At 38.8% G+C, this 26,025-nt stretch overlaps 1 protein-coding gene across 1 annotated transcript; it reads right to left on the bottom strand.

Moving 5' to 3' along the window:
• Nucleotides 1-13,015: 13,015 nt before the first annotated feature.
• Nucleotides 13,016-25,626, bottom strand: LOC126380871 (uncharacterized). Its single transcript, XM_050030452.1, has 4 exons — nt 25,577-25,626; nt 15,800-16,112; nt 14,478-14,844; nt 13,016-13,203 (listed from the first exon to the last, which is right to left on the bottom strand). The coding sequence occupies exons 1-4, from the start codon at nt 25,603-25,605 to the stop codon at nt 13,016-13,018; spliced, it is 897 nt and encodes a 298-aa protein (XP_049886409.1). The 5' UTR covers nt 25,606-25,626.
• Nucleotides 25,627-26,025: the final 399 nt, after the last annotated feature.

The raw sequence follows: 26,025 nt of genomic DNA, 5'->3' as shown, positions 1-26,025 counted from the left end.
GTAGGTATGTACGTAGCATTGGATTAATTAGGTAATTCATTGAAGTTGAACATATCAATAGTAATACATTCATTTTTGTTTATTTTCTGTAATCCGTACGTAATGTTTAGAATGTGGGTAACTCTTCGAAATAAAGACAGGTTAAATAACTATAGGTACCTACTATTTGAAATAAAAGTTGACTATGCGTAATTGAAACAATTAGAGTCTCACTAATAATTAAAGAATAATTATAATTCAAACAACACTTTTCCACAGTTAAACTTACAAACTATCCAGCTTGAAAAATGGTCACGCGTGGCAACAAAACATTCCAAAAACGTAGGTACTTACCACTTCTGATATTGTAGTAAAAATACGGAAGAACAGTAATCACACTTATTTATTCTGGTATCAAATAACACTTAACTTGGTAAACACGTCCGATGTCGACAAGGTCCCCAACGCAAGAGAGCGTGTATCAATCCGTCCGATTTGACAACCCCATTCTTGTGTTGCCATTTATAGAAAAATGTCTTATAACTGTCGACGAACAATTCAGCCTAACACTTATTTCGCGTTTTTATTACACCACTTATCATGGACACCCTACATTTATGATATGGCCAAACGTGGATGAAAATATCATTAAACGCTGACGTTTAAACGATATCGACGGGGAAGAAGCAAATACTCCTATCTTACACAGACCTAACTTTACAGGAGGAGGAAAAAACTGAATAACTTTTTTGTTAATAATTACAGCGCGACGTCATGTTCTGAAGGTAGTTTTGTTATTTCAAGAGACATTTTTTTAAACTAATATTAATTTTGTATATATAGAGGAATTAAAGTTAATGTAAGTTAGAGCCTATTGGTTTCTGTGTTGGGTCGAAAGTTTTGACGTTAGACGGTTTTTCCAGTTGCAATTAATCCTTCAAATTCCTATTGTTGGACTTATTTCTCTTTGTAAACTATTATTCACTGTCGTTTCAAAAACCTATTAATAATTAAAAAAAACAATAACTATAAAACTAACGTAAATTAAACATGATTTTGTAAGATAGGATGTATTGCTTTGAATGAATTTCAAATTATGTTCAAGTTAGGAGATATTATAAAGCAATGCCGCAACATTTAACTAGTAAATATTTAACTGTAAACTATTATAAAGCATGCAGTATAATAACAAATAATCGTATGTTTTAAAAAAATACTGAAACGACAGCTTTTTTAAAGAAAGTGCTACGCTTAGCATTTTTAATGAAAATAAACTTTGATCTTAAACAAGGTTTAACAAATTATTTATTGATCATGATAAAGTAGGCACCTTCGTTTTTAAATTGGCATTTAAAAAAAATATCAATATAGTACGAATTATATATTTATTAAGTCAATAATCAACTGAGATCAACAAGTAGGTACTTATTAAAATCATTATCAATAGCCCGGTCAATAAAGGGGTTGTAGAGTATGTGGGAGGAATCCTATGATTTTTCTTCAGGAATGTGTTCCGGAACACATTCCTGTATGTGTCCTTATTTATGGAGTTAACATATTAAAAATTCCCACGTTTACATGGTGTCATTTCCGTAACTTAATGTTTACCAAACCATACCAAAATATAAAATATCGATATTTTTGTATGGTATTGGTCGTTCGATTTACTTCTCACTTTTTATTCTAAATTTCTCTCCAAAATTAAAACTGGGTTTTTTTTTGACAAAAGGATAATTATAAATAACCCAGTTATCCAATATCAAATAATTAACTTGTCAAACTATTTTTATTAATAACTGTCTTTAAAAAAATGTTTTGTGTTGCGGAATGGGTGTAGGTCAGAGATACCAATTTTGAGTTTTTCGCTGATATCTCAAAAACGATGCGTCCTAGAGAAAATAACTTTTATATTAATTTAAAGAACATTAAATTGTCTACAAATTTGTTAATATAATATTTTTTTGATATTTCGCCCGTTTTCGAGCTACACGCTTAGAAAAAAAAATAATTTAATATTGAAAAGTGTCAGTGATCGAATCACCCCAAAAAGTAGATCTTGGGTCCATCATCTCTTATTTTTGAAACAAAGACACATTCGTGCCATGCCCATTGCCCATCATCATCCATCAACCTCCATCATCTTCCATTAAATAAAAAGACTCATGCTTGAGTCTGAAGATAGGAGCTATTATCGATTAAAACATGAGATAGGAGTTATTTATTTCTGTAGAAAGGAGATATTTTTATAAAAAATATTGCAACGTATAAAATCTTTATTTTAAGAGCTATTTCTATTCATCGAAAATCACCCTAAAAGTAGGAAATATACAACGGAGATCTTGCCAGCCAACGTAAAATTAAATTTCGCAACGAACTACATCAAAAAGTCGATTTGCCTAAAAATGTAAGATAGGAGTATTTGCTTCTTCCCCGTCGATATGGTCAGTTGAAGTTGGCCATTTCATGAAATACGACCATTTCATGAAATGGTCGATCATTTCATGAAATGGTCAATTCTATGATCTGGCCACGACATATACACGCTTAACCTGCGTGGTTAAAGTTGTATTTTCTCACTCCAAGCGGGTGGAGGTTAGTTAGTAACGTGTTTTGTAATCTACCGTCATTCATCAAATCTTTTTAAACCGATTGAAAGAAAGTCATGTGAATACAATAATACAGTGAATTATTTTGTTTCATGTCATAACTTTGCACGTGGTTCGGCAACTGGTGGATTGCAAGCGGCGATGCAAGTGGCGCGGACTGAGCTGTAGCCATGTAAAGTGACTTCATCACAGCAACGCGTTATATACCAGCCGGACTTGCTGCGCTGGTGTTGTTGAAGACCTAAACCATGTCACAAGACCAGTGGTTGATCTTTTATTGGAAATTCTTATAAGTCCTGGTGAGTCGTATCTGTTTTACCTGATTTGAAATATGGGAAGTTTTAATAGGATACAAATGAATATAGTGGTCGGGATGTTGCAAAAAGGGTCCCATACAAAATTAGGACTTAGAAAATTGAAAAGAAAATTGTCTTTTGTTAAATTTAGTTAAATTGGAAATCGTAATGAAGTGAAGTAAACATTGCGAAGTAAAATGATTTGGATTATGAATAAATGAAAAATAGGCTAGGAAAATGCCCGAAACAGAGTAAATCATTAGTGAGAAAATTGAAGCAAAACATTCTAAATGATGATCATACCGAATTGGTAATTGTGTAAATGCGGTAATATTTCTTCGAGGTGTTGGTCGCTACATCGTGACTTTATGACTTGTGTGTGTGTGAGAGAGCCAGGGTGCTCTGTCGTTTTGTGGTCGTGGACCATGGTGGCCATCCCGGGAGGGGATGTTGTGACTCATGACGGTTTTGTAGCGTAACCGCAGTTTGGGGAGGAATATTACAGCCTGTTGTGCTTTGCAGTAGATGTGTAATGTTGGTTGATTTAATTGAGCAATGAAAGCTATGATTGACCTGTTTCGGAGCAACTCTGATAGGAAGCTGCGCACTTGTAGTGTTCGGGGCTGCAGCCACTTTTAAATTTTATTTATTTATTTATCTTACAACTCTCATTACAGGTATACACCCAATACGACAGTGAAGCAATCTTAAACACTAAACATTATTACAACAACACAATTACATAATATCATTGATAACATATCACAAACATGATGGCTTTTGCGAATTCACTCAGAGAGCAGCAGAATAAGTCAATTGTCTCTGCTACAGTGTTAAGATTGCGCAATGCGCGTGTGAACGGCGCCTGCCCGAGCAGGTTAGTGCGTGAGCGCGGCACCGCCAACAGGCTCGGCCGCCGCCGCCGCCACACGTACCGATCGGGCACGTTTAGCCCTGTCAGCCGCAACACCTCCGGATTGTGCATCTTTCCTCGTAACAACTTAAATATATACTCTGCCAGGGCTGCCTCCCGCCGCGTCTCCAGCTTGGTGTATCCTACCATACCCTAATATACCCTTAGACCTAATATATTCCCAAAATGACTTTGGATCTTTAGAAAACCTAGTCTGTAATATTTTACGATACTCCTCGTGCACAAAGTTTATTTCTTGCTTAACCATCGCTCGGCATCGCGCAAACTCTTCATAATCAATTCTCGATTTAGTCGTTTTATATTGTTTATGAAGGTTAGCCTTTAACTTCAGATCCCTAATGATTTCACTCGTGTACCACACCGGATATACATACCTAGACATTTTTTTATTCTGCTTCTTTCTAGGAACACAATAATCCAAAATACCATACAACGCTTCATAGAAATAACTAAGCACTTCCTCTGGATTTTGCAAGTTATACATTACACTCCAATCGAAATCCGCTAGCATTGTATACAGACACTCAAAATCCGCCTTATTAAAATTCCACTTCGGGCGCTTATTGCTGTTTCGCTCTAACGGATCAAAAGGGGGGGCAGTATCTGTCGTCGCACACCTACTTACCGGCACTGTTACCGCCAACGGAGGATGTTGCGGGTCCACCGGCACTATCACCTCATCCGCGATACACACACTGACCTCGCCCACTTTCAACGAACTCAACACTAGATCTAATTTGCGCAGATTACAATTAACCACCTCACTGTTCTGAGGCAATTCGCAAAAGGACATAAAGTAACTAAAATAATTATTAACATTTTCGCTACTCGAATAAAGATTAAAATCACCTATTACAATTAAAATTAAAAAAATTAAAAATTATTTATTCATCACACACAAGTAATAAGTTTACAAAAGTTTGGAATAGCTTTGTATGATTGCCTCGAGTGTGTGATCTGGAGCCTAAGCTAGGGCGACCCTGTATTTCAGGACTCCAGGTCCCCACCCGCGAATCGCTTACCTAAAATAGGTGCAAAAGAATTGATATCAGGTCTGTGTGTGCATGTATATGTCTATATGTCTGTGTATGAGTGTGTGTGTGTGTTTGTGTGTGTGCGCGCGTGCGTGTGTGTGTGTTTGTGAAAGAAAAAGATTATTGTAGGACTTCCAATAAGGCCTCTGTATCGTCATAATTCTTTTTGAACAGCCAATTACGAACTATGGATTTACACTGGTATCTTGTTTTATTATATATGTTTAAATGTATATTTAATTTATTGTACAAGTGGGATGTAAGAAATTCGTATTGCCTTCGAAAGAACGTTGTGTGGTGGGTTACAGTTTTGCAGATTTTACTTAATTTACGTTGGGAAAGTTGGAGGGAGGGGTCGTATTTAAGTGTAGCATGTTTGTGCAGTATAGTATTTAGGATGAAAAGTTGTCTAATGCTAAGAACTTCACATTCCTGGTATAGTTTTTCAGTTCGGTATCGGAATGGTTTCTTTGACATGACTTTAAGAACCGATCTTTGTACACGTTCTAATTTGATTAAAGTTGTTTTGTATGTACCGCCCCAAGCAGGGATGCAGTAGCTAATTATTGATTGTGCCAGTGCTAGATAAATAGACTTAATAAGTTTTGGCTTAAGTACATTCCGGAGCATTTTAAAAATCCACGTTAACTTTCGTGTGCGGGATGATAATAGTGCAACTTGTTCCTTCCATGAGAGGTTCTGATCAATTTCAACATCTAGGTATCTAAGGTGGGTGACTTTATCTAGGCTCAGGCAGCTACATGTATACGAGTCTATGCATGAGTAAGATGTATGGAGTTTTAAGTTGAATTCAGAATTTGGTAAAAGATCATTTTTTAGACTAAAGGTTATGTATTTGAATTTGGTTTGTTTTTCTTTTTGTTTTGGTATTTTTTTATTTTATATATTTTTTTTTTTTTTTTTTGTCTGTGTACTTATTGATTTCCGTGTGGTTTCTGTCCTGTGTTAAATGTAATGTACTTGTCTGTCTGTGTCTGTGGTGTCCGGAAGTAATAAATGTTTCTTTCTTTCTTTCTTTTCTTTCTTTATTTCGATTTAAGGACATTAAGAGTTAAAAGATTTGTTTTTAGCCAAGAAGCAACGTGGGCCAAGCCTTCTTCTGCACGTTTTTTCACTTCACCCCAAGTTTTTCCTTTAAATACAAGAGCTGTGTCGTCTGCATAGGAAAAGATACTACCATTGGGGGGTTTATAATTACACAGATCGTTTATGTAAATAAGGCTTGGCCCAAGCACACTACCCTGCGGTACACCACAGGTTATTGGGAGCTCTGAGCTGCAAAGGTTGCCAATTTTCACGACTTGGCTTCGGTTCGTTAGAAAGCTTTGAAATAGTTTTAACGGGACACCTCGAATTCCGATAGATTCAAGTTTTCGGGGTAGGATGGTGGCGGAAACAGTGTCGAAAGCCTTCGCCAGATCGAGAAAAACACCGATAGTCTTTTCTTTGTTGTCCAGTGACTTAGCCACAGTGTTGACAAGTTCTATAACTGCACTTTCTGTGGATTTGTTTGGCTGAAAACCAAATTGCGAGGTGGAGATAATTTGTTTATTGACTAGATAATTCATAAGACGTTTGTTTATTAATTTTTCTAGGATCTTCGACAATGCTGTTAGGACTGCTATGGGGCGATAGTTCTCGACACTGGATCTACCACCACTCTTATGAATTGGATGAATCACAGATCGTTTGAAACATCGAGGGAAAGTGCCTTCGCCAAAACATGAATTAAATACATGTGTTAATATAGGAGATATTTTTTTGTTTATTTGTTTAAGAAAAATGGATGGGATTCCGTCCCAACCAGTTGAAGAGTCATTTTTTAAATTGTTTATCAAGTTTTCAATTTCTAGATCATCCGTTGGTAAGAGTACAAAGGAGTCAGGATAAGAAATGCGACCTGTTTCACTTGGTATAATTGGTATAGATGTATTATTACTACTATTGGTGTTTATCCGAGAAGCGAGTTTTTGGCCAATTTCAGAAAAGTAGCTATTGATTAAATTTATTGATGTTTGAGGATCATTAGGCTGGGTTTTTAGCAGTTCCACGGCCGGATTTTTGCTTATAGTAGTGTTGGTAATCTCTCTAACAGTCTTCCAGGTTTGTTTTAATAATATTACTATAAGACACACACAATTGTTCTAATACATTAAACAGTGTCATGTACTCCGCATCACTACTTTTAGGCGGAATGTAAACAACACAACATAAGAAAAAACATCTATCTCGAGAATGCACAGTAGCACAAACCAGTTCGAAGTTGTGTTCATCAATGTTTACGTCACTCGGTATTGCAACCGGCCGTAGTTCAAGACGCTGTGTGGCCACGAGAAACGCGCCACCTTGCTTTCGCCCATCCACTCTGTCGCAGCGTATAATTTGATAGCCGGGCGGTATAATTTCTGCATCTTGTATAGAGTCATTGCACCCGCTTTCTGTCACTGCAATTAAATCTGCCCTGCAGGAAACTATGTTATTATAAAACAGGCTTAGTTTTGTCCGCAGACCTGCAACATTTTGGTAATATATACCAATACTTCTATTTCCTTTGTTTCTTAAAGTTTGCTTTTCGAAACCAAATAAACTCGCTGAATTCTGCGTTTACTGGCCATATCTCTGGTTGATTAATCTTCGCATACAATGTTTCGGATACTGAGATTACAAATGACGAGTAGTCTCTCTCTGTTTTAGGTTTAAGTTTTTCCACATCTATTGCAGCTTCATGACCACAGACGGCTTTCAAATGGGATTTTATTTTTTCTACCGTAGTTTCAGGGTGTAAACGCCAGACATGGAGGCGCTTTTTTCTTTCCATAGCCTGTAATTCCGTCACGCCGGCGTTCACTCCTACCTTCACTTCAGCGGATCGAAATTTCCTATTTCTCTTATTATTATTCACGACCGTTTTCCAACCTTCAGTATCAGCTTCGATTCCACTATTTCCTGGCTCATCAGTATTCGGTAACCGTGATTGCCCCTTGACTGGGTTACTTTGAGACAATAGGCTAGAGTCCGCTATTCCCGCTGGTTTAGTGGCCCTACTTGAGTCTTCAACTACCGACTTTGAGATTTTGTTTGGTCGCGGAGTTTTGCGTACTTTCTCAGCAAATGTTTCGGTAACTTGTGCCGTTGTCTTTACTGCATCCTTTAGTGATTGGATAGAGCCCGTCAATTGCTGTGTGGTATCATTTAGCACTTTTTGCTGAATCTCAAGCACTGTATCTCCTCCTAAGTTATTCACTAATACCTTCATCTCAGCCTTCAAGTTCTTCAAACCGTCCTTCATATAACTACAAACTTCTTCAATCTGTATGATGGCTTTAGATTGAGCGTCGAGGCGAGTAATTACATCAAGACGGAACTTTTTGAACTCCACTAGCAAATCTTCGCTTTCTGTCAGTACTTCCGGCGGAGCTTCTCAATAAATGTTTCTTGTTTCTTGTTGTTGTTTCTTAGTTTTCATACGGCTGCCGCGCTGAGTATTGACATTTCTACTCTGCATTTCTTCTATCTCATCCTGTACTGTGCCTGCCGCTTCGACCGCTGGTGTAAACTTTACCGGAGTGTTGTCCTTGTTCTCGCGCGGTACCTTACTCACGCAGACCGGACACCTCATTGTTTCTTCCAGGTGTTTCTTATGCTCACGGTATGTAGCTGATGTAATATTAAGGCATGTGTAATGATACAGCCTTTTGCAGTTCGAGCAGCAAATTCTCTGTCCTTGCTGTATGGAACCATCGCAAGCGAAACACTTCATCGTGGTAGGTAGTTAGCGGTGGCGTTAAATTAAGAATTCGCGGAGCAACAGTGCACACGACCGTACCGGACGGTATCCGCGGAGAAAAAAAAAAAAAACTTTTGTGCTGCTCGTCTTAGAAACTACAGGTATGCGGTCGAGGCCCGGATTTCATGTTGACTTTGTATTTGGTCATGACATTGTACCTGAATCTAAGTCATGTTGAACTCCGGTAGAATTAGTCAAACCACACGAATTAGAAATTAGTGATGTAGAAGAAATTTGTAACCCATGGACCACTATTCTACCAACTAAAATGTAAAGTTTGTGTGCTAGCTGTGTTGAGACATCGTCACTTGGTGTAAGTGGCATGAGTTGCTGTCGCTCGATTTAGGTGGCAGTAACGACTATGTTGAGATATCGTCACTTGGTGTAAGTGGCATGAATTGCTGTCGCTCGATTTAGGTGGCAGCAGCGACTGTGTTGAGATATCGTCACTTGGTGTAAGTGGCATGAGTTACTGTCGCTCGATTTAGGTGGCAGTAACGACTATGTTGAGATATCGTCACTTGGTGTAAGTGGCATGAGTTGCTGTCGCTCGATTTAGGTGGCAGTAACGACTGTGTTGAGATATCGTCACTCAGTAGAGTGGCATGAGTTGCTACCGCTCGATTTAGGTGGTAGTGACGCCTGGTTGTGAGATATCGTCACTCAGTAGAGTGGCATGAGTTACTATCGCTCGTTTAGGTGATAGTAACGACAGACGTGTAAAGAGTAATTGGATTTTCAAGTTTGGTTGTTTATAGTGTGTGAATACTGGTCAATGGTCCGTGTACCGTGTCGGAGTAGTTGATTTATCATGATGTAATGTGAACTCGTGTAGAGTCACAAGTAGAGCTCGTGTAGAGTCACAAGTAGAGCTCGTGTAGAGTCACAAGTAGAGCTCGTGTAGAGTCACAAGTAGAGCTCGTGTAGAGTCACAAGTAGGGCTCGTGTAGAGTCGTAAGTAGAGCTCATGTAGAGCTCATGCAGAGTCCTATATAGAGTCTCATGTTAGGTCAGGAATGACCGAGCAAACTTGGATACTGTGCTGTGATATATTGTTTCAGATTAACACACGAGGACGTGTGTCACACAGGATGGCCGTGTCGGAGTTAGTTATGAATTAAGAAGAGAAATTGATCAAATCGGAAAATAAAATGAAGTTACATCACTTCCGTCATGAAGTTGCATCGCTCCGACGTCAGGTGGCCTACGGCCAGAGCTGCGTGAAGTCGGGGAGTCACTACAGAGTCGTCGTGTCGAGCGGACGTGTACTGCTGTTCTAGTCGGGCAGTCTACCGCGAACCATCGTCATGAGCGGACGTGTCGAATAATTACAAGGAGTGCTATAGTCGCTCACCTATAACTTGTAGGGACGTCAAGAAAGTGTGATCGGAAAAGAGCACCTAGCAAGTACGTTCACATGTCCCGATGATTCGGTCCGAATATAGGAACCATGGGTGGTGGAGGGCCCCTTCGCGCTTCCTTAGGCGCGCTAGATTTCGAGAAACTGTGTAACCGTTACGAATACCGTAAAGTTGCCGTGAGTGTGAACCTTATGCTGTGACTTTATCTAATCGTGATACAAAAACTATGTGGAAGTAAATAAAATGATTGTGATACTAATGACGGCCATTATTGTCTTCTAACGCCCACTCTTCTAACGCCCACCCTCCATTCTGATGATGATGTTACGACCCACTGTTACGACATATATACGTGTCAGTGGCTGCGTCCACATACCTATCATGTTTGATGAATAAAGCAGTTGTTAACGCACCGCCGTGTTTGTTAGTCGACTCTGTCGCTCCTAGTTGCCCTCCCTCAAACCGAATACGTGGTGACGGAACGTATCCATGCGAAAAGATGGCTTCCGGTCTATCTTTCGGTATCATATCCAGTTTCGATCACTTGTCGCAGGAGTGGTGTACTTATTTCAAACGCTTTCAAAACTGGTTCATCGCAAATGATATCGACGATGTTAAAGACAAGGCCAAGGTCAAGCGGAGGGCAATTTTACTCAGTGCTTTGTCCGAGGCGACATATAAACTAGCTAGTAATTTAGCTTTACCTAATAAGCTGGAAGAGCTGGAGTTCGACGTCATCATCAAGTTGCTGGACAAACATTTCACACCGAAAAAGTGCGGGTTTGCCGAAAGATTTCATTTTTATTCGGCAACGCAACAAGTGGGTGAAAGTCACGCACAATGGGCGGTCAGGATAAGAGGGCTCGCTTCACATTGCGGTTTCAAGGATTTAGAAGAGGCCGTGCTAGAAAAAATTGTTATGGGTATGGCAGCAGGACACGAAAAGGATAAGTTATTTGCTCAAGACCTGCAAGGGTTAACACTATGTAAGGCGGTGGAGATGGCCGCGAGCGTGCGCTGAGCCCGGGAGGCGGCAGCCGCGGCGTCGCGCGGTCCGGCCGCCGGGGTCGTAACAGGCGGGAGCGGAGCGCCCGTATTCAGCATATCTAGTGGGGAAAAGTGCAGTGTGTGCGGCTACGTGAGCCATAAGGCTGGCAAAAAGGTCATTTGCGTAGAATGTGCGGTGAAAAAAATAAAGTGCATTATGTAGAACAGGTTAAAGTGGATGATGGAGATGACGGTGTGAGTCTTTATATAACATTCGTTGCCATAAAGGCAAACCTATGACCGAACGAGTTTTGGCGAATGGTCTGTGGTTAGAGTTCGAAATAGATAGTGGCTCGGCAGTTAGCGTTATCTCGGAAAATACATACAATGCATATTTCAAAGAAGTACCATTATCACCAACCAGTAAAAAAATATTAAGTTATACGGGTAGTGCGATCGAAACAATAGGCAGTGCGCGGGTACCTGTATCATACGGCGGTGAGTCGCGCGAGCTCGACCTGTTCGTGGTGCGCGGCGGGGGCCCTCCCCTCCTCGGGCGAGACTTCATACGCGTTTTCAAATTAGAACTCGCACCGGCCTCTAATTTTTACTGTGCATATTTGGATGATAAATTCACTGATGATCTGGAGGGTACATCTCCCAATTTATTCTCTGATAAATTAGGCTGTTTTAACAAGTACCAAGTAAATTTGAAGTTAAAGCCGGAATCTAATCCTGTGTTCTTTAAGCCTAGACCCGTGCCTTTCGCATTAAAGGGAAAATTGATAACGAAATTGATCGTTTGGTAAAGTTAGGAGTGTTGAAACCCGTTGAGCATGCCGACTATGCTTGACCGATAGTACCGGTGTTAAAGAAGGATGGTACAGTCAGAATTTGTGCGGATTATTCGGTTACCATAAATAAACAGTTAATTATAGACACGTATCCATTACCAACTGTGCAGGAATTGTTCTCGAGACTACACGGAGGTGAACAATTCACAAAACTTGATTTATCTATGGCTTATTTACAGTTCCCTTCAAATGAGTCCTCACAAAGTCTGACGTATATAAACACACACCGTGGGTTGTTTCAGTACACTAGGATGGTTTTCGGACTGTCGAGCGCTCCGGCAATTTTTCAGCGCGCGATGGAATGCGTGTTAGCAGGCTTAGACGGGACTATGGTTTTTTTAGATGACATATTGGTAACAGGCAGCAACAAAACAGCATAGAGAAAGATTATTAGCCGTTTTAAAACGTTTAGAGGAAGCCGGGTTCATTTTACAAAAAAATAAATGTGATTTTTTCAAGGAGGAAATTCATTACTTAGACCACATAATAAATAAGGATGGCATCAGAAAGTCACCGGAAAAAAATAAAAAATTAAAGCTGTCATTGAAGTTCCTAATCCAAAAAAATTAGCACAATTACAATCATTTCTAGGGTGGGTTAATTATTATCGCAGTTTTGTCCCGGATGCATCTTCTATATTGAGCCCATTGTATGCGTTATTAAATAAGAACACTAAGTGGGAGTGGAGTTCGGAACACCAGAGTGCCTTCGATACCATTAAACATAAGCTAGCGTCTGATCAGGTGCTCACGCACTTCAATCCCGATGCGAAAATAATTCTAACGGTTGACGCGTCACCAACCGGGTTAGGTGCAGTATTGTCACAGTGCGATAGCAACAATGTCGAACGACCTATCTCGTTTGCTTCGAGAACTTTAATCGCGGCTGAGAAAAAATATTCTCAGATACAAAAGGAAGCCACTGCTATAATTTTTGGTATGAAACGGTTCCACCAATACTTATATATGGCAGGGCGGACCCTTTCGTGTTGAGAACGGATCATAAATCTTTAATCAGCATTTTCGGCCCACACCGCGGCATTCCCGAAGTATCAGCAAACCGGCTACAACGGTATGCAATGTTTTTATCTGCGTATAATTACGTAATAGAGTACGTAAAAAGTGCCAATAACACAGCTGATTATCTTTCCCGAGCATCAATAGGCGCGGGGGATGAGGAGTCGCGGGGAGAGAGCGAAGCCTGCGAGGAGCGCGCCGCTTACGTCAATTTTGTATTGGAGGGGAGCCTGCCGGTCACAGCGGAAAAGATGCGTCACGAGACAACGAACGATCGCATTCTGCAGCGTGTCAAGCCCCGTCCACACGCTTGGCAAACAATGGCAAACTGCAAACAACAAACGGCAAACACCAACATGTGGATGGCTGTTTGTATGTGTTTGTCTATTCCTATTTGTGTTTGCCGCTGTTCGGGGTCGGTGTCGGTTTTTCTTCACAGATCAAAGGCTGTTTGGCAAACAGTTCGCGGTGTTTCCATACGCTTGGTAAACGTTCAGTGTCGCGCGCGAACTTACGGAGGGTGGATGTGTCGCTTCGATACCAAATTGTCAGCAGAACTGTTTTTGGCGCGTTAACATGTCCGATTGGTCACAAGATATAACTCTTTGTTTCTTAGAAGCATATCAAAATGAGCCATGCATTTGGAATTCAAAAGGCAGAAGGTCAACGATGCGTGGACCCGCATCGGTGTAATATTGAATAAAAATGTGAAAGAATTAAAAATTAAAAAAGAAATATTAATGGCTACATTCAGGAGACACTTCAAAAAGAAACAAGACTCGATTCGTTCTGGTGCAGGTTAGTTTTGTTTGACTGTTTATTATTACATGGAATCCTTTTCGTACTTTTCAAACACTACTTGTCTTGTATAAATTTTAGGAGCAGACGATATCTACAAACCCATATGGTTTGCTTATGATCTAATGGAATCATTTTTGGGGCCAGTGTATACAAGCACGAATAATATAAATACAGAGGTAAGTAAAACTATAAATATTTTTCTTAGTGGTTTATTTAAACAAATAGCTGTATATTGTATCAAAATAGATATACACTACCAACTTTCTTTGCTAACTAATATTATGAACTTAGTAATATGCACTTTAATGTGAGTACTCCAGCTATTACTACAAATCATAATGGAAGGACCTATAGCATTGATGTAGGTAGTAGTAGAAAAACACTATGTCAACCTACAAAAATATGAAGTGAATTCCTCTCTTATCTGTTTGGCGTGCACGGCTGACCTACGGGGTATGTTTGGAACATCCTGAATTGCATTGTAACAACTTTGGTAGTTTCGCCAAGATCCAGGTGTAATTAGTTGGCCATTTCCATCAATTACGTCAAAAGTTCCTGCAGGGGTATATCTTTCTGGGGAATTTTTCCTTAGGAAGTTGTGTATTAGCACACAGGTCATTGTAATTTGTGATACAGTACTCGGATCTAAATCAATTGGGCGACGAAAAATTCGAAATACTGATGTTAAAACTCCAAATGTGTTTTCTACTACCACCCGAGCTTTCGATAAGTTTTGATTAAATATTCTTTTTGGTGAACCGACGTTATGCTGGCCTGGGTAAGGTTTCATAACATGCTCACTTAATGCAAAAGCGCCGTCGCCTATGAAAACATACGGCACATCTATGTTCGATCCAGGAAGTGGGCATGGTGTAGGAAAATCTATTTCGTTTCTAGAGATCTTTTGCCATAGTAACGAATTATTAAAAACGCCACCATCACTTATTCTCCCTTGGCATCCTATATCTGCAAATATAAATTTGTAATTGACATCAACTAACGCCAAAAGAACGATGCTAAATGTTTTCTTATAGTTAAAATACTCCGTTCCGCTATGAGGTGGATTTTCTATAAGAATATGTTTGCCATCTATGGAACCCAGACAGTGCGGAAATTTGCTTCTATATCCTTTTTCAATATTCATCCAAGCATCTTTCGTTGATGGCATCTGAAATAAAAAATTAAACAAAGTGAAATACAACGATAATAAACAAAACTTTTATTTTTTTTAGGAGGGGTCATCACAAGAAAACATGCCAGATGAAAGTGCAGCTTCAGCGGAAGAAGGAGAAAACGTAGGTGGCAGTGATTTAGGGCACTTATCAACACCAAAACCACCAAAGTCCCGTCGTCGTCCTGCTAACGATATAGTGGAACGGCAGATGTCTTCGGCTTTTGGGCAGTTAACTAATATGTTAGCCAAAAGGCAAAAAGAAAATCAACCACCAGTAACGGAACAAGATGACTGCGAACTATATGGGAAATTGTTAACCCAAAAGTTGCGAGAACTGCCTCCTGATGACAGAAAACTGATGATGTATGACATAGACACTTTATTTGTTAATAGAATTAAGGAGAAACAGAGGTATCAAACCATATCTTCCTATCATTCAGTCCCATACCAATTGCGCGTTACTTCATCAATGCCAAACCGGCCGCCCACCCCCCAGACACCCTATTCCGAAACTGTTCCAAATACATCCCCATATCTCAACCGTCCATCGCCTTCCCCAACCTCGTACTCTGAACCACCGACTTCACGCCAATCATCCACTTCCCGAATGTCATATTATGAAACAGCAGTTAAATCGCCAGCAGAAAACGAACCATCAAGTCTTCAAAGCATTCAATCCCATTATATCTCCCAACCGGACTTAACAAATTATACTACTCCCCCCATTAAAATTATATCAGACGAATTAATTGCACCACAAACACGAACAAATATTATTAATGGAGCATAACTTAAAGCGTACGAAGACTTTGATAACTATAATAAATGAATAATACTATATTATTATTTTTTACGGTAACAGTTATCGCATATTATGTAAAAATAGAAATAAATATATTATTATAAAAATTGACGGTATTTTAATAAACTGAAACAAAAAAAGCCTTACCTTTATTTCATCCCTCAGAACTTGGTTAATAGCTTTGCAGACTTCAGGTATGATTTTTGAGATGATTTGGGAGGATACTTTGAATAAATAGTGTAAACTTTTATAACTGTCACCAGATGCAATGAATCTTAATGTTATTGCTAGACGATATTTAGCTGGTATGGCGTCTCTGAAGTCAGTATCTTGCTTCGAAATTAGAGGTGATATTTTGTTTGGCAAATATTCAAAATCTGCAAAACTCATACGACAAAAGTTGTGAAACTGTCCTGATGGTTCATAAAGCAGCTCATTAATTTTTTCTTCTATAAATTCTCTAAAACAAAAAAACAAACGTGAATTTGAATCAATTAATACCTACATTGAATAATTAATCTTTCGAACGCCGGAACGCGGATCTCGACCAGACACAATGTAAAATCTATTGTGTCTGGTATCTCGGCATATGAGAGGTTAATATAATATTGTCGTGGCCAGATCATAGAATTGACCATTTCATGAAATGGCCAACTTCAACTGACCATATCGTTTAAACGTCAACGTTTAATGATATTTCCATCCACGTTTGGCCATATCATTAATGTAGGGTGTCCATGATAAGTGGTGTAATAAAAACGCGAAATAAGGTAGGAAATAATGTACGTATTACTCTAGTACAAAGTACAAAAATGTTTAAAAGTCAATTAAAAATTAAAAAGTCATTTTCGATTAACGGAGTGTTGATGTAGTTGACATATACGCCGTAACTGCATCTCGCTTTGAAGTCGTCGTCATATTTTTTGACACAATTTCATGCCATTGGTCATCATTCAGTATACTTTTCGTGTGTAAGATAAACATACACCCTAACCTACTGTTATGCCTTGTAAAAATTATAAAAAAAAGGATTATGATAATTTAAATTTTGACAAAAACATTTATGCGTTTTAATAGAATCCTGTTTCAAGTAGTTAATGGCATCTGCGGCATATCTACAATAAGTCACGTCAAAAAAAGAAAGGATCGTCTATATTTTTCTTTTTTAAAATTAATATCTCTTCATTCGCAGTTTTAATTATATCATATTTTGAAATCCAATAATAGTCCATTGATTTACGTAGCGTGGTCACTCGACCTTCATTATTTGCCATATAACCTAAAAATAAAAATAAAGTTGCTGTCTACTGTTAATACGAGTTTTTCTTTTCACCTTAGTGTCAAAACATTGCTTCAATGCACTTTTATCTTGTATTTGCTCATTATTATTCGTATTATTCGCGTTCACACAAGAATAATTATTGTCCGCCGCCATTATGCAAAACATAAACAAAGCGACACCAGCGCCACTACCGGTGGATAATGTTACTATTTTACGATATGATCGCTAACGTTTGGCCATATCATGAAGTAATCATGCATTTAGTTGGTCATATCGTTAAACGTTTTGTGTTCATTGATCTGGCCAAACCACATCATGATGTGGCCAACGAATGTTGTTCTATTTCATGAAATGATCAATTCTATGATATGGCCACGATATACCGGGTGTTAGTGACATCGTAACGAATACTGAGAGGGATGATTCAGACCATGATTCTGAGTTAATATCTAGTGGAATTTTCCGTCGCAAAATTCATGAAATTTTGAGTTTTGTTTTTAATTATTTTCAATTCCATATTGTGTTTTTAGCTGCATAGAACCCAAATTTCAATAAAAAAAACAATAATGACAAATTATCGAAAATTTTCGATGTAATGGAGACAACAGCTGCTCGAACGGGTCAACGGCCACACGCACCGCGCCGCGCGCCCCGCTCCGCACGCCCCGCTCCGCGCGCCCCGCTCCGCACGCCGGCGGCGGCGCGGCGGCGGCGCGGCCTACAAAGTAGGCACTACGAACCGATCCTATTTCTTTCTCTGTCTATCGTAAATTTATAAATTTATTTTATTCTTATTCTTAAATGGACGGATAATCAACAGGCATAAAATTTATGGAATACACGTCAATTTTAAGCAGAAATCTAAAACAACCGACAGAATTAAGTTGACAGCACACGTCAAACGGTTTGCATACCAGCGAGATACCTTTTTGATTCGACCGGGTTATTCATTCATTTACTCATAGGAATCGGGGCCATTATCTACCTAAAACAGTTGAAACAGTAAATAATTGTATTCTTTGTTGTCATTAGAATAACTAACAACCAACTAACACAACCACCACAGATTAGGTAATTAGTTACCTACTATGTCAACCATCCACCAACTTAGTATGTAAGTACCTACGCAAAACCTCGCTACACAAAAATCGAGCGAGATCGCGTCTAGAATTGGGCGGACACTCCGCGAGAGTGTTGCCTATCCATATTCTATCGATACCTAGTTAAAAAAAACCAATAGTAGGTACCTATCGATAGATCTTTTAGATAAATACCCATTATTATTACAAAGCAAGACCTATCGGTACTATCGCTAGTATCGATCTAAATGTACTATCACTACTTTCGATAGTTTAGACAATTTTCAAGTTCAACAATTGATAATCTACCTATCGATAGTTCGGCAACTCCGCCGCGTAGGCAATGTCGGCATGTTCAAAGAAAAAAATTGTCCGAGAGGAGTGATCTTATTTTTCTTGTTACATGTTGGTACCGAGGTACTAAGTACTAAGTTATTCGTGGTTTTAAATCTCATTGTTAAATCATCAGTAAAGAACTAATTAAACCTATCCTGTTCTGTGTACAATATTCATGTAACGGCTACGTGCTTACATAAGTACCTAGTAGACGGGAGCAACGACTTAACGTACCTTCCGAAGCACGGATCATTTTACTTTCGGACAATCAGGTGATCAGCCTGTAACGTCCCAACCAAAGGCCTTATAAACAGATTTTTGTGATATGTCCCCACCGGAATACGAACCCGGACCCTCCGCATCCCATCGCTCAACCACTGGACCACATAGGCCAAGAAGGTTCTAAGACATAATTAAAGGATCCTGGGACGCAAGACCTCCGAGTTAGGGCTTGTTTGATCTGTCTTGATGGATACTTGGACGTGAATAGCCTCACGGATCAAGGGCAACGCGCGCCAATAAAGTAGGCATTACGAACAGATACTAGGTATTTCTTTGAGTTGATAGGTATCAAGTGAAGTTTCCTGTCGCCAAATTCATAAAAAAATTAGATTTTTTTCAGTCCCATATTGTGTTTTAAGCTGCATAGAACGCACATCCATACTAATATTATAAATGCGAAAGTAACTCTGTCTGTCTGTCTGTCTGTCTGTCTGTCTGTCTGTTACTCTTTCACGCCTAAACGGCTCAACGGATTTTGATGAAATTTGGTATGGTGATAGATGATAACCTAGAAATGGTCATAGGCTATAAATAATCACGCCATCGTTCTTAGGGGGTAGGCAGTTGGCAGATAACTAAATTGATTTAGTGATTTGTAGTCGTTTTTGTTGGGACTTTTGCTCTTTCACGTCTAAACGGCTGAACGGATTTTAATGAAATTTAGTAAGGTAATAGTTGGTTATCTACAAACGGTTGTACGATCAAATTGATCACGTCATCGTACTTAGGGGGTAGGAAGTAGGCAGAAAACTGAATTGAGTTAGTGATTTTTTTATGGTTTTTGCTGGGAGTTTTGTCTATCATGCCTAAACGGCTCAACGGATTTTGATGAAATTTAGTTAGCTGATAGATAGTAATCTAGAAAAGGATATGGCCTATTAATATTTATGCTATCGTACTTAAGGCGTAGGCAGTAGACAGAAAACTAGGTTAGTGATTTTTAATTGTTTGTTTTAAAAGTTTGCCTCATTCACGCCTTAACGTCTGAACGGAATTTTATAAGACTTGGTTAATTTAAAGATAGGATCTTAGGCACGGACACAGGCTACTTTTTATGGCGGGAAAATACCTCATTCCCGCGGAAATCTAGATTTCGTGATCGTGTCAAGAAGCGCATGACGCCATAGCTACTGGAATGATTTCGATGTTTTTTTTTAAACTGAGTGACCTCAAGTTAGTATTTGATCACTTTTCTAACTTAGAGGGTAGGTAGGCGCCATAATTTAGGGAATTTATGATAAAATTTTGATGCAACTGTCTTTATTAAACAGGTATATCTCATTCCTACAGGAACCTACACATAGCTATAGCTAGCTATCTATTAACATTAAAACTCTTTCTAGAATCACATTACGCCAATTAATTGATCTGATTTGTATAAGTTTTTTATTCAACTGACTGTTACATTACATACAGATAAAATCTAATTACTTACACCACATAATTAATATAGTACTACATGACTAGCTACGCTCTAAACTTGAGGAGGTAATTCGATAGACATTTATACGAACTTTAAGCCCAGTAATCAATCATAGTAATAAGGTAATACTCATTTTAGACAAAGAAAGGGATAGGTAATCAGTTCGTCAACGAAATTATAACACCTACACTTAGTTTGTTTACTATTTAACGAGGGAAAATAATCTATATCTATACTTATAATAAATCTGTAGAGAGGTCAATTCTGTACATTAAATATTTTTTCAAAATAACTATCAGAGGGTGATAAGTGATCGATACTGATGCCAAAAATGCAATCAGTAAAATTTTTGTCTGTCTGTCTGTCTGTCTGTCTGTCTGTATGTTCCTTATAGAAACAAAAACTACTGGACGGATTTTAATGAAACTTGGTACAATTATTCTTCACACTCCTGGACAGGTCATAGTATACTTTTCATCACGCTACAATCAATAGGAGCAGAGTAGTGAAGGGAAATCCTTTTGTATGAAAAACCTAAACCACTCAAGTTAGACGTTTGAAATTTGGCATGCAGGTACCTTAGATACCGTAGAGGTGCACTAAGAAAGGAATTCCCGAAATTCCTACGGGAACGGGAATTAGCGGGAAAATCCTTTTGTATGAAAAATCTAAACCACTCAAGTTAGACTTTTGAAATTTGGCATGCAGGTACCTTAGATAACGTAGAGGAGCACTAAGAAAGGAATTCCCGAAATTCCCACGGGAACGGGAATTAGCGGAAAAATATTTTTGTATGAAAAATCTAAACCATTCAAGTTAGATGTTTGAAATTTGTCATGCAGTTACCTTAGATACCGTAGAGGTGTACTAAGAAAGGAATTCCCGAAATTCCCACGGGAACGGGAATTAGCGGGAAAATCCTTTTGTATGAAAAATCTAAACCACTCAAGTTAGACGTTTGAAATTTGGCATGCAGGTACCATAGGTACCGTAGAGGTGCACTAAGAAAGGAATTCCCAAAATTCTCACAGGAACGGGAATTAGCGGGAAATACCTTTTGTATGAAAAATCTAAACCACTCAAGTTAGACATTTGAAATTTAGCATGCAGATACCTTAGGTACCGTGGAGGTGCACTAAGAAAGGAATTCCCGAAATTCTCACGAGAACGGGAATTAGCGGGAAAATCCTTTTGTATGAAAAATCTAAACCACTCAAGTTAGACGTTTGAAATTTGTCATGCAGGTACCTTAGGTACCTTGGAGGTGCACTAAGAAAGGAATTCCCGAAATTCCCACGGGAACGGGAATTGACGGGAAAATCCTTTTGTATGAAAAATCTAAACCATTCAAGTAAGATGTTTAAAATTTGGCACGCAGGTACCTTAGACACCGTAGAGGTATACTAAGAAAGGAATTCCCGAAATTCCCACGGGAACGGGAATTAGCGGGAAAATCCTTTTGTATGAAAAATCTAAACCACTCAAGTTAGACGTTTGAAATTTGGCATGCAGGTACTTTAGTAAACTTAAAGCTTAGTTGCAACAGGATATTACAAAATTCCCACGGGAACGGTAGTTAGCGGGAAAAAACATTTGTATGAAAAAATCAAATCTAAATAAAAGGAGAAACTGACTGACTCAGTGACTGACATATCAACGCATAGCCTGAACGGCTAAATGTAGGCATTTGAAATTTGGAAGGGACATAGCTTAGGTACCGTAGAGGTGCACTAAGAAAGGAATTCCCGGAATTCCCACGGGAACGGAAATTAGCGGGAAAATCCTTTTGTATGAAAAATCTAAACCGCTTAAGTTAGACGCTTGAAATTTGGCATGCAGGTACTTTAGTTAACTTAAACCTTAGTTGCAACAGGATATTGCAAAATTCCCACGGAAACGGGAGTTAGCGGGAAAAAAACATTTGTATGAAAAAATCGAAACCGCGTAAGATAGATGTTTTCAATTCAATTCAATTAAATTATTTATTGCATTCCATGTAGTACAATGGGGTGTTACATAGGCATAGGAACTAAAACATGGACCCTGTAGGGCACAGCAACGTTGAAGGGAAGAGAGGAAGTGTGTATTAAAATTAAAACTCAATGAACAATCAATTAAAAAAAAATCAATTCAATCAATTGATTCAATCTAGCATGCATGCATACCTTAGTAAATATAAAGTTTATTTTTGGCTGTATTTTGAAAAATGAGAGTTATTGGGAAAAAAATTGTATGAAAAAATCTAAACTGCATAAGTTAGATGCTTGAAATTTGATATGCACTCCCACACACACAAAGATCTCTCTCTTATATAACACGCCACGCGGACGAAGTCGCGGGCAAAAGCTAGTTTAAAATAAACAAATAAAAATTACTAATTATTAAATTTTATCAATGTCATCAATAATAATAATAACGTATTTACAACTTCAGCTATGCGCAGGTGAATAGCCGGCGCACGGGTCAAGGGCAACGCTCGCCAATAAAGTAGGCATACGAACAGATACTATTTCTTTCTCTGTCACTTGCACCATAAACATACTTCTCTCTCTCTCTCTAGTCGTCGGCTCGACTCGGCCGCGGCCGGTGCGTCGTCGGCGCCCTTAGTCGGCGCCTTTGATGCTTTGCGCTAACGCCGCCGCGCGCTTCCGCTCAGTCGAATACTAAGCTTGACCCGAATCGCGTGATGTTTTTCGAGGATATTTTTTTCGTGTTTGTGAGTGTTTGTTTCATTCTGTAAATGAGTAGTGTCGACTATGATGATAGATCATAGACCATTTACTGCGCAAAAGTATGGAAGATTGTTGATGTTTATTAAAGAGCAAGGTGTTGTGTTTGTGAGTGCGTGTGATACCTACCTACCGCGGAGGAAACGCGATGTTGCATACCTACGTGACGTGACATGTTCTAGGGTACCTACCTAGGTACTTCATCCGAAGGAATAACAATTAAGGTAAGGCAAGAGTAGGGTTTTTATCTATACTTATAATAAATCTGTAGAGAGGTCAATTCTGTACATTAAATATTTTTTCAAAATAACTATCAGAGGGTGATAAGTGATCGATACTGATGCCAAAAATGCAATCAGTAAAATTTTTGTCTGTCTGTCTGTCTGTCTGTCTGTCTGTCTGTCTGTCTGTATGTTCCTTATAGAAACAAAAACTACTGGACGGATTTTAATGAAACTTGGTACAATTATTCTTCACACTCCTGGACAGGTCATAGTATACTTTTCATCACGCTACAATCAATAGGAGCAGAGTAGTGAAGGGAAATCCTTTTGTATGAAAAACCTAAACCACTCAAGTTAGACATTTGAAATTTGGCATGCAGGTACCTTAGATACCGTAGAGGTGCACTAAGAAAGGAATTCCCGAAATTCCTACGGGAACGGGAATTAGCGGGAAAATCCTTTTGTATGAAAAATCTAAACCACTCAAGTTAGACTTTTGAAATTTGACATGCAGGTACCTTAGATAACGTAGAGGAGCACTAAGAAAGGAATTCCCGAAATTCCCACGGGAACGGGAATTAGCGGAAAAATATTTTTGTATGAAAAATCTAAACCATTCAAGTTAGATGTTTGAAATTTGTCATGCAGTTACCTTAGATACCGTAGAGGTGTACTAAGAAAGGAATTCCCGAAATTCCCACGGGAACGGGAATTAGCGGGAAAATCCTTTTGTATGAAAAATCTAAACCACTCAAGTTAGACGTTTGAAATTTGGCATGCAGGTACCATAGGTACCGTAGAGGTGCACTAAGAAAGGAATTCCCAAAATTCTCACAGGAACGGGAATTAGCGGGAAATACCTTTTGTATGAAAAATCTAAACCACTCAAGTTAGACATTTGAAATTTAGCATGCAGATACCTTAGGTACCGTGGAGGTGCACTAAGAAAGGAATTCCCGAAATTCTCACGAGAACGGGAATTAGCGGGAAAATCCTTTTGTATGAAAAATCTAAACCACTCAAGTTAGACGTTTGAAATTTGTCATGCAGGTACCTTAGGTACCTTGGAGGTGCACTAAGAAAGGAATTCCCGAAATTCCCACGGGAACGGGAATTGACGGGAAAATCCTTTTGTATGAAAAATCTAAACCATTCAAGTAAGATGTTTAAAATTTGGCACGCAGGTACCTTAGACACCGTAGAGGTGTACTAAGAAAGGAATTCCCGAAATTCCCACGGGAACGGGAATTAGCGGGAAAATCCTTTTGTATGAAAAATCTAAACCACTCAAGTTAGACGTTTGAAATTTGGCATGCAGGTACTTTAGTAAACTTAAAGCTTAGTTGCAACAGGATATTACAAAATTCCCACGGGAACGGTAGTTAGCGGGAAAAAACATTTGTATGAAAAAATCAAATCTAAATAAAAGGAGAAACTGACTGACTCAGTGACTGACATATCAACGCATAGCCTGAACGGCTAAATGTAGGCATTTGAAATTTGGAAGGGACATAGCTTAGGTACCGTAGAGGTGCACTAAGAAAGGAATTCCCGGAATTCCCACGGGAACGGAAATTAGCGGGAAAATCCTTTTGTATGAAAAATCTAAACCGCTTAAGTTAGACGCTTGAAATTTGGCATGCAGGTACTTTAGTTAACTTAAACCTTAGTTGCAACAGGATATTGCAAAATTCCCACGGAAACGGGAGTTAGCGGGAAAAAAACATTTGTATGAAAAAATCGAAACCGCGTAAGATAGATGTTTTCAATTCAATTCAATTAAATTATTTATTGCATTCCATGTAGTACAATGGGGTGTTACATAGGCATAGGAACTAAAACATGGACCCTGTAGGGCACAGCAACGTTGAAGGGAAGAGAGGAAGTGTGTATTAAAATTAAAACTCAATGAACAATCAATTAAAAAAAAATCAATTCAATCAATTGATTCAATCTAGCATGCATGCATACCTTAGTAAATATAAAGTTTATTTTTGGCTGTATTTTGAAAAATGAGAGTTATTGGGAAAAAAATTGTATGAAAAAATCTAAACTGCATAAGTTAGATGCTTGAAATTTGATATGCACTCCCACACACACAAAGATCTCTCTCTTATATAACACGCCACGCGGACGAAGTCGCGGGCAAAAGCTAGTTGTTAATAAGTTAGGAACGTTTTAATAACTGGTAGGTAGGTACCGTGCGTGAAAAATCGTGGCAGTAGGTGTTCTACTTCAACAAACAACATTTTTAAACGTTGAACCACTAAGCATCTAAATACAAGAGAATGAAAACTCCTACCTAGATATCAACATCGTATCACGCACGCGTAACGTAGCCGCGCGTAAGTTTAGCGTCTGTGTGGCGCGTTGTTCGACTTACATTGCGGCACAGTAAAAATTGAAAATCTTAATTAAACATTTGCGACAAGAAAAACACCCACCATCATTTTTAGTACAATAAAATAGGCGTTCCATTTTTTTTTTCGTTACGATGTCACTAACACCCTGTATATATATATCATGATCGTACTCTATTTGTATTACTAAGTTATTCTAACCTACTTACCTTGTATGATTTTTGTGAATTTTTATCATCCACCATCGCCTTCGTCTTTTTCTTTTCAGTTCATTTTGTTTAAATTTAAAATAAAAATAATTCAAACCGAAAGTGATAGCTGCCACAAGCTCGTCGTCCGCCATGTTTGTCGATCTACAAAATACTGACACGTTCGTTAAGCGTGTGGACTAGTGTTTGTGTTTGATGATTGTGGTCGATGTTTGGAACTTTGTTTGTCGTGTTTGGTATTTGTGGCATACACCAAGCGTGTGGACGGGGCTTCAGACGTTATGTACTTGACGGGTGGCCACGCAAAGTTAGCGAAGTCGATATTAAACCCTATTTTCTATGTCGGTTCGAGCTCGCTTATGAGAATGGGTGTCTTATGCGTGGACATAAGGTAGTTATTCCCTTGACGTTACGGAAACAAATCTGCGATGAACATCATAGTTCTCATT

This window comes from Pectinophora gossypiella, unplaced genomic scaffold (assembly GCF_024362695.1).
Source record: "Pectinophora gossypiella unplaced genomic scaffold, ilPecGoss1.1 Pgos_30, whole genome shotgun sequence".
In the NCBI taxonomy this organism is placed as follows: Eukaryota; Metazoa; Arthropoda; class Insecta; order Lepidoptera; family Gelechiidae; genus Pectinophora; species Pectinophora gossypiella.
This window is presented reverse-complemented; position numbering and strand designations above follow the sequence as displayed.

Excerpts from the sequence above, each read along its gene's own strand:
- LOC126380871 (XM_050030452.1), bottom strand. The coding sequence starts at position 25,605 with ATGATAAAAATTCACAAAAATCATACAAG. Across the intron at positions 16,113-25,576 it reads ATTCACAAAAATCATACAAG|AGAATTTATAGAAGAAAAAA; the intron begins GTAAGTAGGTTA and ends TTTTTGTTTTAG. Across the intron at positions 14,845-15,799 it reads TTCTGAGGGATGAAATAAAG|ATGCCATCAACGAAAGATGC; the intron begins GTAAGGCTTTTT and ends TTTTTATTTCAG.